The sequence below is a fragment of the Podarcis liolepis genome (genome assembly GCF_965112155.1).
Source record: "Podarcis liolepis genome assembly, chromosome: 12".
NCBI lineage: Eukaryota > Metazoa > Chordata > Lepidosauria > Squamata > Lacertidae > Podarcis > Podarcis liolepis.
In genome coordinates this window covers 1,241,535-1,256,966 of record NC_139563.1, presented here as the reverse complement: position 1 = coordinate 1,256,966, position 15,432 = coordinate 1,241,535, and the positions used below count along the sequence as shown (strand labels likewise).

The 15,432-nt window shown below is 50.0% G+C and overlaps 2 protein-coding genes across 3 annotated transcripts in view; one reads left to right on the top strand and one right to left on the bottom strand.

The window, feature by feature from the left end:
* The window catches only part of LOC310689320 (uncharacterized protein), a 34,690-nt gene extending 23,479 nt beyond the window's left edge, over positions 1–11,211 (top strand). For both annotated transcript variants that reach the window (XM_083466880.1, XM_083466881.1), the window contains exons 5-6: positions 8,534–8,660; positions 9,810–11,211. In XM_083466880.1, coding sequence (XP_083323006.1) covers positions 8,534–8,660; positions 9,810–11,200 — 1,518 coding nt within the window. In that variant the 3' untranslated portion in view covers positions 11,201–11,211. The remainder of the gene's footprint in view (positions 1–8,533; positions 8,661–9,809) is intronic.
* LOC310689518 (uncharacterized protein) overlaps positions 1–15,432 on the bottom strand; it is an 86,029-nt gene that overhangs the window by 53,413 nt on the left and 17,184 nt on the right. The gene's annotated exons all lie outside the window — the stretch shown is intronic.

The window sequence follows — 15,432 nt, the reverse complement described above, 5'->3', positions numbered from 1 at the left end:
TGAAGGCAGGCGGGGGGAGCAAAGACTTTCGCCCCCGCCAGCCTTCAGAAGAGGTCCAGGACCTCTTCTGAAGGCTTGCGGGGGGCAAAAGTCTTTGTCCCCCCTGCCTGCCTTCCCAGGGGCTTTTAAATCGCCCCGGACAGCGGAGAAGTCCTCCGCTGTCCCGGGGCGATTTTAAAATGCCGCCCGCCAGCATTTTAAGATAGCCCCGCACAGCGGAGAAGTCCTCCGCTGTCCCGGGGTTTTTTAAAATGCTGGGGGTGGGAAGAAAAGCCCTTGTCCCCCCCCCAGCCTTCAGAAGAGGTCCGGGGACAGACTGTCCCCGGACCTGGTCTGAAGTCGGTTTCCCTAGGAACGCATTAATTGATTTTCAATGCATTCCTATGGGAAACCGTGCATCGCAAGACGAAAAAACCGCAAGACGAAGAGAATTGCGGAACGAATTAATTTCGTCTTGCGAGGCACCACTGTAGTCCCAACAGCTCCAATGTCAAAATTCATTCAGTAGGTGAGACTTTTTCTGAGGCCCATCTGTAGTTAGAGATGTACTGCTTCACTGCTAAGAAAAGCATACACTAATGGCCGGCCACTTACTTCTGCCTCTCACAGGTAACAGAATTGTCAGGGGTTCAGGAGCAGAGACGCAGAGAAGGGAGGAGACAGAGAGCGAGGGGGAGGAATACGAAGGAAGGATGAGTGGGGATGACGACCCGAGATCACCGAGCCTGTCTAGCGAGTCCGAGGATTCCCAGAAGGGAGCGCCAGCAGCCAGAGCAAGGGGGGAGAGCAGGGGGACACCCCAGGAAGAAGGGTCCAGAGAGGGATCAGAAAGCAGCAGTTGGAGATCGGGACCCACGTTCCCAGCCGGGAGCAGCGGGGAGAAAGGGGACCAGATATCGGGCTCCGGAGACTTTCAGAAGGAGGGAGGGCATGAGTCAGGAGTAGTCACGCCCACCTCGGGGAGCGAGGAAACGATCAAGAGGAAAGTGGAGAGTTGGGCGCGCGCGCCAAGTTCAAATGTAACGGAAGCTGGCGCAGCCAGCAGCCCAGAGAGTGAACCGAGTCCCAAAGCCCGCCGCAAGGAGGCGGAAGGGTCAGGGGGATCCGCGTCAGAAGAGAGTAGGAAAGGAGAGACCCAGGGGGGCAGGAGGACCCAGAGACGGAAGGAAAGGCGCAGGAGGTGGAGCAAGGCTAGGGTATTAAGCTGGTGCGCTAGAGGCGGAGACTCAGACGGGTCTTCGTCGTTCTGACCTAGAAGAAGTAGGGCTGCACGTTGCAGTTTGGAAATGGAACCTGTAATCCAATAAAGACTCTTTGAAACTGAACGCTGGCTGACTTGGTCCTATGTGAGCTGGGACTGGGCGGCAGCCCAGACAGTAAGACCCGTCTCTCAAGCTTCTGACACCTGATACCTCGCAGCGGAGACAGAAGCAGCTGGAGGAGGGGATCGGTGTGTGGGAGCAAGCTCACGACGGTTGGCAAAGATGACGGAAGCAGAGAAAGTTTCAGCGCTGCAACAGGCAGTTACCCAATTGAATGCGGAGGTACTGGCATCCAAGAAAAGGGAGGAGGATGTGGCAGCCGCCTACCGAGATCTCCACGCCAGGTTTGAAGCATGGGTTAAGCATGGGCAGCCAGGACCCAGACCGGAGGGGGTTGGGTTGGCACGGAGAGCAGGAGGGCTGGTGGCTCACTTCGATGGGAATTTACAACAGTACCCCAACTTTCGAGCAGATGTGATGTGCGCACTGCAACTGCTGGCAAAAGACTTTAGAGATGAGCAAGAGAAAGTGGGGTTTATACTGTCCCATTTGCATGGGGATGCGAAGGCGTGGCTGCGCAATTTGTGGAGGGATAAAGATCCGGCGCTTCAGAGTGCAGATGCCTTTATCAAAGCGATGGATGCATGTTTTTTGTCTACCATTGATGTGGATCTTGCCCGACGGGAGATTCATGGACTGAAACAAGGGAGGGCGAGCGTCCGACAGTACCACGCCCGCTTTTTTGCGCTGGTCAGTGCATTGGAATGGGACCGGGACTCGCCCCCAGTCAGGGACCTGTTCTGGGAGGGTCTCAGCTCTGCTGTGAAGGATGAAATTGCGAGGGGGGAGAGGCCCCGAAGCACGCAGGAGGTGGTCCAAAGGGCGCTGACTGTGGGGGTGAGGCTGGAAGAACGTCCATGGTGCAGAGATGAAGGACGTGGAGGGCGCGAAGCAGCGAGAAGTTTCTCTTTCGTTCCAAGGGAAGCAGCGCGTGCGCAATCCACACCTCCGCCAGGAGGGGGAGTGGAACCTATGGAAGTGGGAGGCGCCAGGGCTCAGTCAGCTAGCAGAGCCTCTGCACCGACAGCAGTCAAGACTAAACCTCCTAGAGGGACCAGGAAGTGTTACATATGCGAGAGCCCTCAACACTTGGCGAAAGAGTGTCCCCAGAGGAGCTCCAAGCACACTGCAGCCTCCGCAACGGTGAAAGTGGCCACACAATGCAGCGAAGCCCAGCAGGGAAACGACGATGTCTGGCTGGAGACAGAGGCACTGGGGCCCAGCCAGACGCATCAGTGAAGCAGTCCCCAGCGATATTGCAACCCACGGACCCCCTCCCACCCAAACCAGTAGTGCAACTCACAGCGTCTCTCCAGCTACCCAATGGAGTCACCATCGAAGTGCCGCTTTCTGTGGATTCTGGAAGCAACGCAGACTTTATAGCACAGGATTTTGTGGAGCAGCACGCTATAAAGCTGCTGCCTGCCACTCTGCCCCTGCAAGTCGTCACAGTGGATGGCAGAGAGTTGCTAGGGGGGCAGGTGGTGAAGCAGACGCCACCAATGGTGATGCAACTTGGTAACCACAGGGAAGTCATCAGTTTTAATGTCACCCGACTGTCGGACACGCCCATTGTGTTGGGCATGAGTTGGCTGGACAGGCACAGTCCAACGCTGGCTTGGTACCAGAGACAGCTGATCTTCGGCTCCTCTTACTGCGCAGAACACTGCATCCTGCCCAGGCAGGAGGGGGAGGAGGAGGACTCACAACTGCAGTTGGGAACGTTGCAAGCAGTTCCCCACAAATACGCGGACTTTCTGGAGGTCTTCTGCGAGAAAGAGGCAGACAAGCTACCACCGCACAGGCAATATGACTGCAAGATTGACCTCCTGCCAGGGGCGACGCTGCCGAAGGGGAAGCTATATTCCATGTCTGAGGACGAACTACAGGAACTCAAACAGTTCATCGATCACAATTTGCAGCGCGGTTTCATCCGGGAGTCCAGCGCAGTAGGGGGCAGTCCTGTTTTCTTCGTGAAGAAAAAGGACACGCCCCAAAAAAGATTGGTCGTGGATTACCGCCTCTTAAACAGAATGACCAAGCCCTCCGATTTCCCTATGCCCAGGATTGACGACCTGCTGGCGACGGTGCGCAAGGGACGCGTGTTCACCAAGTTGGACCTGCGAGGAGCGTACAATCTCATCCGTATGAGGGAGGGCGATGAGTGGAAGACAGCCATGTTCACGCCTCTGGGCACCTACGAATATAGAGTTATGCCTTTTGGATTGCAAAATGGCTCCCACGTTTTTCAAGCTTTTATGCATCACGTGTTGGCGGGACTCCTCTACAAGAAGTGCGTCTGCTTTCTGGATGACATCCTGATATTCTCTGACTCGCAGCAAGCACACGACCAGGACGTTCGGGAGGTGCTGAAGAGGCTGCAGCAGCATAGACTGTACGCCAAACTGGAGAAGTGCCAGTTCGACACGACGGAGGTGGATTTCTTGGGTTACAAGCTGTCGGACAAGGGGCTAGCCATGGACAGCGCCAAGGTTCGTGCGGTGTTGGATTGGAAGAGCCCGCGCAACCGGAAAGAGGTCCAGAGGTTTGTCGGATTCGCCAATTTCTATCGCAAGTTCATCAAGGGGTTCGCGATGCAGACGGCAGCTATTACGGACACGCTAAGCTCCAAGAAAAAGAAATTCATCTGGACGGAGCAGGCGGAGCGGTCCTTTCAGACACTCAAGCGTCTCTTCGCGTCGGAAGAGCAACTGCTGCATATCGACCCCAGCAGACCGCTGAGGGTGGAGACAGACGCGTCCGATAGAGCAGTGGGAGCGGTACTGCTGCAGAAGGACCCGCAGGGGGTCTGGAGGCCGGGGGCGTTCTACTCCAGAAAGCTCAGCAAGTCGGAGCAGAACTACACCATCTGGGATAGGGAGCTGCTTGCCATTCATGCAGCTTTCAAGGCGTGGAGGCACTTCCTGATCGGCGCCAAGCACACGGTGCAGGTCTGCACGGACCACAAGAATCTGGAGCACTGGCGCACGGCTCGGTTCCTGAACCAGAGGCAGATCCGTTGGGCGGAGTTCTTTGCTGACTTCAATTTCCGAATTGAGTACGTCCCGGGCGACACCAACATCATGGCGGATGCCCTGTCCCGAAAACCGCAGTACCTCGAAGAGGCGACGCCAGCGGCGGCCATGCACATCTTCGCGCCAACAGCGTGGGCGTGCGCTTCAGCCACAGTAGACCTGGATGCGGTGCGAAGGGCGTTGACGGACGACTCATTCGCGCAGGCGAAGATGGCAGAGGTGCACAAGGGCACGGCGAAGGGCGACGAGTTCCAGATACGAGACGGCTTGCTCTTACGTAAAGGGGCCGTCTACGTGCCGGGAGACGAACTTCGCGCCCGGGTACTGCAGCAGCTGCACGACGCACCCACGGCCGGGCACTTTGGCACAGAAAAAACGGTGGAATTGGTCGCAAGAGACTTTTGGTGGCCCAGACTGAGGGGGGAAGTCGCGGACTACGTCGCGAGGTGCGACACCTGCCAGAGGGCCAAGCCGGTGCACAAACCACCGGCGGGACTGCTGGAACCGCTGCAAACGCCGTTTGAACCATGGGAGAGGGTGGCCCTGGACTTTGTCACGGATCTACCCAGCTCGAGAGGCAAGACAGCTGTACTAGTGGTGGTGGACTTGTTCACCAAGATGGCACATTTCATACCGTGTGCGAAGGTGGCCACGGCAGAACAAACAGCCAAATTGTTCATAGATCACGTGTTCAAAGTGCACGGACTGCCACGGTCTATACTGTCCGACCGCGGACGCCAGTTCATCTCGAATTTCTGGCAAAAGCTGATGGGCTTCCTGAACGTCAAGATCAACCTGACATCGGCAAGGCACCCGCAGACCAACGGGCAAGCGGAGAGGGTCAATGCCATCATGCAGCAGTACCTGAGATGCTATGCCAATCAACAGCCGGCGACGTGGGTGGATTACCTGCCGCTCGCCGAATTCGCCTACAACAACACGAAACACGTATCCACAGGGGTGACGCCGTTCTTCGCCAACAATGGGAGGAATCCCAGAACCTTCCCGGGACTGGACAGAGTGGGGGAAGGGGAACCACAGACGGCGGACGCTTTCGCAGCTGAGTTGCAAGAGGTCCACGATCAACTCAGACGGCAGCTGGAGCTGGCGAAGCACGCATACAAGGTCCAAGCTGACAAGCACAGGCGAGTTGGCGAGGAGATCCGAGTGGGAGACTGGGTCTGGTTGGCAGCCCACGCGGTGCCGACCCGATCGTTAGCCAAGAGGAAGCTAGGGCACAAGCAACTCGGTCCATACCGAGTCGAAGCGCAGATCAACCCGGTGGCTTTCCGGCTGGTGCTACCAGAGGGTTCCAGGATGCATCCGGTGTTCCACAGGTCGGTGCTCACTCCCTACAGGGCACCGCACAGGTTCCAGGAACCAGGAACGGCACCGAGTCAGTCTCCGGAGCGGACGGAGGTGGGAAGATTGCCACAGCAGGACCCCATCAACGAAGTCACGGAGATTTTGGACTCCAGATGGGGGGAAGACGGAGTAGAATATCTACTAGCAAGGGAGGGCACCCGGGCCAGTACTAATAGCTGGGTGCCGGACTACGCCTTGGAGGAACCCCTGCTCAAGGATGAGTTTCATGCCCTTTTCCCACACAGACCTATGCCAGCGGGCTTCTTCGACGACTGGTTGTTCACGCCCACGCTTTCCTCCAGCACGTTCCATGGCTTCGACTCGGAAGGGGAACCCGCACCGCGCACACGTTCCCCAGAGGGGTCACCGGAGGGTTCGGCGTCCGACAACTCGTATTGGTGGGACGATCGGCCAGAGGAGCAGTGGCGCCGGAAGTGGCAGGAGACACCAGGTCCAGCGACAGACGCAGAGACGGACATGGACGTTTGCGGGGAGGACCTTGGTTTCGAGCACGGCGGCACCGAGATGGAGGCGGAGGAGACCACCGTTGACGAACGCGGGGAGGAAGACTCGGAGGTCTTCAGTTGGCGGCCAGCAACGGGGAGCGAACTGTATCCGACATTCACTCCCGTGATGACGGAGCACCCACCAACCACCCTTGAAAGCGGGGAGGGGGGAAGGGGGGGCTTCGAGGGGGGGATGGATGTCAGGGGTTCAGGAGCAGAGACGCAGAGAAGGGAGGAGACAGAGAGCGAGGGGGAGGAATACGAAGGAAGGATGAGTGGGGATGACGACCCGAGATCACCGAGCCTGTCTAGCGAGTCCGAGGATTCCCAGAAGGGAGCGCCAGCAGCCAGAGCAAGGGGGGAGAGCAGGGGGACACCCCAGGAAGAAGGGTCCAGAGAGGGATCAGAAAGCAGCAGTTGGAGATCGGGACCCACGTTCCCAGCCGGGAGCAGCGGGGAGAAAGGGGACCAGATATCGGGCTCTGGAGACTTTCAGAAGGAGGGAGGGCATGAGTCAGGAGTAGTCACGCCCACCTCGGGGAGCGAGGAAACGATCAAGAGGAAAGTGGAGAGTTGGGCGCGCGCGCCAAGTTCAAATGTAACGGAAGCTGGCGCAGCCAGCAGCCCAGAGAGTGAACCGAGTCCCAAAGCCCGCCGCAAGGAGGCGGAAGGGTCAGGGGGATCCGCGTCAGAAGAGAGTAGGAAAGGAGAGACCCAGGGGGGCAGGAGGACCCAGAGACGGAAGGAAAGGCGCAGGAGGTGGAGCAAGGCTAGGGTATTAAGCTGGTGCGCTAGAGGCGGAGACTCAGACGGGTCTTCGTCGTTCTGACCTAGAAGAAGTAGGGCTGCACGTTGCAGTTTGGAAATGGAACCTGTAATCCAATAAAGACTCTTTGAAACTGAACGCTGGCTGACTTGGTCCTATGTGAGCTGGGACTGGGCGGCAGCCCTGACAAGAATGATGCCAGGAAGACCTCCCCATCCATCTTTGCATGGTGGCAGAGGAGAAACAGCAGCTCTGGAGCCAGATCAGGTAGGGAGAATGAAGGATTTTTGGGAAAGAGGTTTAGAGATGGGGCACCAAGGGTTCTCTCTCCTCCTGTTCTTGACTTCTATCAAAATTGTCCTTAACAAAGGTTGTAAAGGCCATTCCAGAAGGTTTATGTACTGAGGATTATGAACAACCACCTCACGTTCACCAGCCTTCTGAATGATGCTAGTATTATTTATCAGTCGTTGCAGTTTTATTTATCAATTTAACATTTAATGCTAAGATAAGCTTCTAAACAATTGATAAACCATTAAACCATGGCCAGAATTCACCTCACGAGTCCCATCAGTTGCATTATAGGGCTTCCCCCCTCCTTGTGGCCCCCTGCACCCCTGAAGTTGGCTTTAATGGAACACTCCTGCAGGCCCCATGACCACCTCCGGCAACTGGAAGAGCTACGCAGCATTCCCGGAAAGGGGTCCTGGTGTTGTGGGACTCACAGCTGCTCTCTTGTGAGCACCCTGTCTAGCAGAGTAAAAGTAGCGCAGACGGAAGAGAGGAGGTATCTGGGCATACCTACTTTATTTCTACTAATTACAGATTAAAGAACATACCAAACATGTATGAGAGGAGCAGCCCTCATACAGACATCCTGTCTTGTCGCAAGACAGAGCAGAAAGAAAAGGTACAATAGGACCAGAGATGGAAGTCACACAGACAGGCTTCCTTTTTCACAGAACAGAAAGTAAACAATAGAATCAGATGATCCTTGCAATGGGAGGAGTGAAATACTAATATCCTCCCCCATTTTATGATAACCATTGCAATATCTAGTACATCAGCAATCTATGTACATATACATCCAGTTGTTCTCTGTTAACAACTTTAGACAACAAATCAGCAGGAATTTCCTTCCCTGCCATGTAGGACACATTTATGAGTCCTCTCTGGATACAATCCCTTGCATGACATAGCTTGATCTGCAAGTACTTGGTTCTTTAGGGCATGGTGAATGTTTCCCCGCTCCAGAACAGTAGACGGGGAGAGGAAAGGGTGGAATGCTTGAGCAGAGAGAATGATCCGAAGAACACCAGATGAAGTTCCATCCATTTACACAAAGATGAATACCCATCATTAAAATACACAATAAAACAATTCCGTTAAGACCTTAAAATGTGCATCCATAATTAAAATGTGCAGCAAAACAATCCCATTAAAACAGAACAGCAATGAACAGGCAGAAAGCAGCAGAGCACTCTGTTGTAGATAATCTGTTGGCCGTCTAAGAGGAAGACTTTTCTCATCTTCTTTTAGGGTCCAGTGTGCTTTGAAGATGTAGCTGTTCGTTTCACAGATGAGGAGTGGGCTTTGCTGGATCCCGACCAGAAAGCTCTGCATAAGGAAGTCATGGAGGAGAATTGTGGGATCATGAACTCTCTCAGTAAGGCTCCCTGTTGGATCATGATGTGTTTTGAAATTCAATACGTATCTATATATGATGGACCTCCAATATTTTGATGGAGCTCAACAGCACCACCTACAGCATCTACGATTCTGACACCCTCACAGTGAACCCTGAATGGAGGGCTATCTACTCTTTTGTCTCTGAATATTCTTCCTCCGGTTTTGCCTTTTAAAACCATGGTTGGGCTGGTCTGAACTATCTGGGCCTTCAGGGATGTTATGGAAATTGAAGAAACTTCTGTCACGTTTTCGGTTTCTGTATTTGCTTCTGTCAGTTTTTCATTGACAAAAGAGATGACTGACATTGGTAGGGTGTGAATTCCATGATTCTGCAGAACAAAATATTTTCCGGAATAGAACCGGGCTTTTCAAATCCCACTGTCATGGACTGGCTGGATATAGAGGAATGGTGGGAGTAACCAGGTGGGAAACCCCCAAGGGAATAAGGCCCAGAGCCCGGGGAGTGGTGGTTGGACAAGCATGAGTTGTCAGAGGGAGAGGAGGAAGAAATTGGGAGGAGGTGGTGTTGGAAGCTGAGGAAGTAAAGGTTTTAGTGAGCAGGGGGAGTCTGTGGCAGAGAGGAGTCCGGAAGTAGAAGCTGAAGAAGAGGGAGGCCAAGAGGCACAGGTGAGTCAGACTGGTGATGAAGCCAGGGTGTGTCGCCCTCCTGCTGTAATAAGCTCCCTTACCCCCCTCATCTCTCTGAACTAGAAGAGGTATGAAGAAGAAGGAGCAGAGACAGTTGTGCTGGTGGAAGGGAAGGACCCATGAGAAGAGGAGGCTTAGTTAGTTAGGGGAAGGCAGGGACTTGAAGTTGTTACGACTTCCTCATAGTGGCATAGTCTACTGGGAATTGTTTCTGTGCTCACTGGGCCTGACACTACTGAGCAGCCTGTTTGTTCTCATTAAAAGGTAACTTCATTTATTCCATGTGATTTATTGCTGATCCGTTCCTGACACTCAGGTCCGATTAACACCTGTAGACAAAAGCAGTGAAGCCGGTTGTAAGACCTTACATTTAATTCCCTTCTCTTCTTCCTCTGTCCCAAGCATTAATTAGCATTGTTCAATAACCGAGGGTTGCATTTCTTCCTGAGTCTGTAATCTGTTTCTCTCTTTGTTGCAGGTGGTAATGAATTGGAAATTAAAAACGAGGGAGACCATGACAATGTCTACACAATGGAGAAGCGATGTAAATATACAGAGTGTAAAGGGAACTTTAGTCAAAGCTCCCATTCCACTTCCCTTCAAATAAATCCCTTTGGGAAGAAATCCTATCAGTGCTTAGAATGTGGAAAGAGCTTCACGCAGAAAGAAAGTCTCATGACCCATCAAAGAATTCATACAGGGGAGAAACCATATAAGTGCCTTGAATGTGGAAAGAGCTTCGCCTGGAAGGAAAGTCTCACCACTCATCAAAGAATTCATACAGGGGAGAAACCATATCAGTGCATGGAATGTGGAAAGAGTTTCAGTCAGAGTGCCCATCTCACCACCCATCAAAGAAGTCATAAAGGGGAGAAACCATACCAGTGTTTGGAATGTGGGAAAAACTTTACCCAGAAAAAGAGTCTCAGATCTCATATAAAAATTCATAAAGGGGAGAAACCATATCAGTGCTTGGAATGTGGAAAAAGCTTCAGTCGGAAAGAAAGTCTCACTTCCCACCAGAGAATTCATACAGGGGAGAAACCATATCAGTGTTTGGAATGTGGAAAGAGCTACAATCAGAGATCCAATTTTAAGTCGCATCAAAGGATTCATACAGGGGTGAAACCATTTCAGTGCTTGGAATGTGGGAAGAACTTTAGTCAGAGTGCTATCCTTAAGACACATCAAAGAGTTCATACAGGGGAGAAGCCATTTCAGTGTTTGGAATGCGGAAAGAACTTCAGTCAGAAATTAACTCTTAGTTTCCATCAAAGAATTCATACAGGGGAGAAACCATATCAGTGCTTAGAATGTGGAAAGAGCTTTAGTCAGAGGACCAATCTCACAGCCCATCAAAGAATTCATACAGGAGAGAAACCCTATCACTGCACGGAATGTGGAAAGAGCTTCACCCAGAAGGAAAGTCTCACGAACCATCAAAGAATTCATACGGGGGAGAAACCATATCAGTGTTTGGAATGTGGAAAGAGCTTCACCCAGAGATTAACTCTCACTTTCCATCAAAGAATTCACACAGGTGAAAAGCCATATCAGTGCTTAGAATGTGGAAAGAGCTTTAGTCAGAAGCCCCATCTCACAGCCCATCAAAGAATTCATACAGGTGAGAAACCATATCAGTGCTTGGAATGTGGAAAAAGCTTTACTCGGAAGGAAAGTCTCACTCCCCATCAAAGAATTCATACAGGGGAAAAACCATATCAGTGTTTGGAATGTGGAAAGAGCTTTACCTGGAAGGAAACTCTAACTTCACATCTGAGAATGCATACCAGTAGTGGTAGCAGTAGTCATTTTATTACTGTCAGTGACCAGTATCAAGATAAAAACACCAATTACAAAATTGAATAGTTTAGAGCAAAGTTGAGTTGAACAAAATAAAATAGTATAAAATCACATACACATAAAAAGTTCTTCTAGTTTGTCATTTTTCTGTCAGAAAGAAGTTCATTCCGAAATGGACACTCTAATCAACAGGTTTACAGAGACACTCAGAAAGGAGATTGACTTGATAAGTCACAAGACATCAATAAAACCTTTTCTACCCAACTCACTGAGAGCCAAAGATAAGGTTCAGGAAATGAGCTCTAAATCACAAGAGTTTACAAGGCAGAAGCTTGACAGTGGAATGAAAGAACAACATCATTTAGTGCTTCTATTGAATAAGGTTAGCCTTACTACCGTATTTTTCTATGTATAAGACCATATTTTTTCCTAAATTTTTCAAGTTTAAAATAAGGGTTCATCTTATACACGGATAGTGCATAGTGCATTTTCTTAATTTTGGGTTAAAAAAATAGGGGTCGTCTTAAACATGGGGTTTTCTTACACATGGAAAAATACAGTATATTCTGGGTCCTATCCTACTGGCCAAGAGACATATGAGGACTTTATCAGGGGATCAAGTGGTCATATAGACTTAATCAACGTGGATCCTTCAAACTACTACAATCAAGCTCAGAGAGTATTACTATCCTTTAGGACCCCCAAAATTCCCTCACTGCTACATCGCACAAAGCCTATGTTGATTTCCAAAGGAATTTTCCCAGTATGAGTCTTTTAACAACCTGATTTTATTACCGCTAATTCTTCACTTTAAAGAGGCCAGATCCCAGAAATATAAAAGGACTCTAAAGAGGAGAACATAAAGGAGCTTAAACAAATCGTCTCAAAAAGATTTGATCAGCTGTTGGGAACCAGAGGATCCAATTAAGAATAAATATGCCCTAGAGGAGAATTTGATCGTCCCACTTAAAGATTGCATACCAGGAGAATCATAGAAACACAGTGGGAAGGGGCTACAGGGGCCATCTAGTCCAACCCACTGCAGTGCTGGAGTTTCAACTAAAGCATGCATGGCAGATGGCTTCTGGTGCTGCTCTGCCTTAATGGAGGCAGCTCCCACGACAGCGGGAGATTGTTATTGAAGGAAAAATAAGGATGATTGAGGGTAATTATCCTTGCAAATTCCCCCCAAGGGCAGGGGGAACAGGCTCCACTCACAGTTCGTCTCTGTACATAGCTCTTGCTCTGGCATGGAATGGAATGTGGGAGGCAGGGAGTGCAAAAGAACTTTGCCTGCCAATGACCCTCCTATGCCGCCATTAGGAAGCAGAGGTTCTACTGTTAATTACAGTTTAATTTGGACTACAGTACAGGTGCGTGCAAGAAGAGATGTAATCATAAACTGTGCAATTGAATCAGCTGCAAGGCTGCTAAGGTCTGAACCTGAAAGAAGACTTCAATCAGTGTAAACGACGGTGTGGGGAGAGGGGAGTCTATGGTCTTTAAATAAAGTTTCATTTTTTACAGATATGATTTGGCAACCCGCCCTGAAATGCTAGTTCAATTGTGTATGTATAGGTGAAGCTGGATTGCAGTTATGGAGTATAATACCAAGTGGAACTGTGTGTGTTATAAAGAAAGAAGGAAAAAGGAAAGCTCTATTCAGCAGAAGGTTTATGATGGAAATTTAGAGCTGACTTTCCTATTCTCTATTATTTGTGGACTGAATGCTAAAAAGACTTGGAATTTAATTTAATTGGAAATATATTTGCTTATTTTTGGCTGAATGGAGAGATGAAAGGAATCTGTGGACTTGCCAAGGAAGGTTCATTACTGAACTATTTGAAGTTTTCAGATCACTCTCCCTCCCAGGCTGAGAGAAAAAAGGCGAAACAGGATATTTACTGGAACAGTGCAATTTTTGCAGCTGCTGTCAAAGTTGCAAAACAGTGAATCACGGGACGGAGAAATTGAGATTTCTCCGTCCCGTGATTCACTGTTCTGCAACTTTGACAGCAGCTGCAAAAATTACACTGTTCCTTCTGAAACCACAGTGGGATATTAGCTCCTCCCAAGGCATGATGGAGAGCAGCAACGGCTGGGGAAAGATAGATGTAATATTTTACAAGGACAGGAAGGAACACGGACAGAATAACACACACAGGAGGACATAGTTGGAATGCTTCACCTACAGCTTTATAAATAATTTGATATTAACACGAATGGATGTTAATATTGCAGTTTTGTAGAAGGGATTGTTATTTCAACTGGGGTGTAATTGAGATGAATAAGATTTTGGAATGCAGAAATAAAGTAAATCATCAGACCATCAATTCTAGTATGCGGGAGGTCACCTAAGTGATATAATTTGGCATTTGAATGATTGGGATAAGTAATTGTATTATAATTTGGCATTGTTATAATGAGGCTTTCATTGAATTAGTGTAATTGAAAACTAATAAACATTATTGTAAAAAAAGAAGAAGCATGCATGACAGATAGTCATCCAACCTCTTGCTTAAAAACCTGCAAGGAAGGAGAGTCCACCATCAGAATGTTCTGCCTGATGTTTAGTACGAACCTTCTTCCTTGTAACTGGAAGCCATTGATTTGGATCCTACCCTCTGGAGCAGTAGAAAACAAGCTTGCTCCATCTTCCATGTGGCTCTTGATCATCTTGGTCACATGTTCTAGCTTGCCAATATCCTTCTTAAATTGTAGTGCCCAAAACTGGACACAGAACTCTAGGGGAGTCTGACCAAGATAGATTAGAGCATGACTATTTCTTCCCTCAATCCGGGGACAATGCTTCTATTGATGCAGCCTAGAATAGGATTAGCTGTTTTTGCTGCTGTATCACACTGCTGAAGAAAAGTGAGAGTGGGTGAATGAAAAGCCTTGTGAGTAGTACATGGATGTTCTGTCCATGGGAAATTGATGACCGCACCAGCAAGAGGACTTCCATAGCGCCCAGATCCTCAGCTATCAGGATGGGGTGGTGGGGGGGAGGCAGAATCAGCACCATGGAGAGGGACAAAGGAGTCTGCTTCAAGACCACAGCTTGCAATCCTGCAGCAGAGGCAGAGCAGTTATCTCAGCCCTGGCCTTGAATCTCCCTGACTTCTGGTGGGAGGGGGTTCCACAGGGAGGGTTGTCTCAGCAGTGGCCTGGAGTTCCCCAAGAATCTGGCTTGCTATTGGCTGACTTGAGGCCCCACCCCCTGAATGCCACACCTGGGCAGTTAAAGGACCGTTCCTCCTCTGTAACCACTGGCTTCCTCTTGGTCCCTAAAGTGGGTGATACTGCCCCATGAAGGGTTTTTTCCTGGGGGGCACTAAGAAGCAAAGGTGTGGCAGTGTACACAACTCTCAGACTCTGAAGAACTTCCATTGCATAATCAAGTTCATTGGTTTTGTGTCGTACTAATTAAACTATGTGCATTTGATTTTGAGTAAATATGCAGCTGTTACCATTTAGAATCTATTGTGTTATTATCTTCCTTAGTGTGTTGTGCAAACAGCTATTCTGAATAATGCTTTTATATGGTAGGGGGCACTGGGGAGGCCTGGGGGGCAGTGGCCGAAAAATGTTTGGTGACCTAGGATCTGGAGTTTCAGGCTCAGGATTTCTCCCCAGAGTCCCTCAGTCCTCTGAGGAGCCTGTGGACCAGTGGATTGAGGTGGCAGTGGTGTCTTCCTGGGCTTCAAGGAAGGAGATATAGGCTCCCGAGACTCTGGCTTCTCGTGGGATGGGTCAGGGAATGAATTCATTTCTGGGCTGCCATTAATGGAATACTCTGCCTCTGAGGATTCCTGGAAAAGGGGGAAGAATTAAACTTATAAGCTAAAAAGCCTTGTCCCATTAGAGTCTTTGCACTGGCATTTCTACCTATCCTGGGGAATCTGGGTCACTCTACCTACAGAACTGATACCTGTGCTTAGCTTGAGGAAACTCCTTGGCACAAGAAAACTAGAATGGAAATTATTTAGCAGTTTCCAAACAACGATTGATACTTCATGAACTGGGGTAGGCTATCTCTCACGCAGGGGCCTTATTTCAACTCAGATAACTCTTCAGTGGGAGCACAAAACTTACATCTGATGTGGAAAGAGGTGTAGCCTGAGCAAAGACTCTTGACCAAAGGACTCCTGCTGGAGAGGAACTATTTACATTCATTGCGTGAGAAATTGGCTTGTGTTCAACCGAGTGCTGTAGGGGGTCACCAACTGGGCACATGCGGGTGCCATGGCACCTACTAATCTTTCCCAGGTGCTCCTGTGCAGGTGCCCCAGACCCTG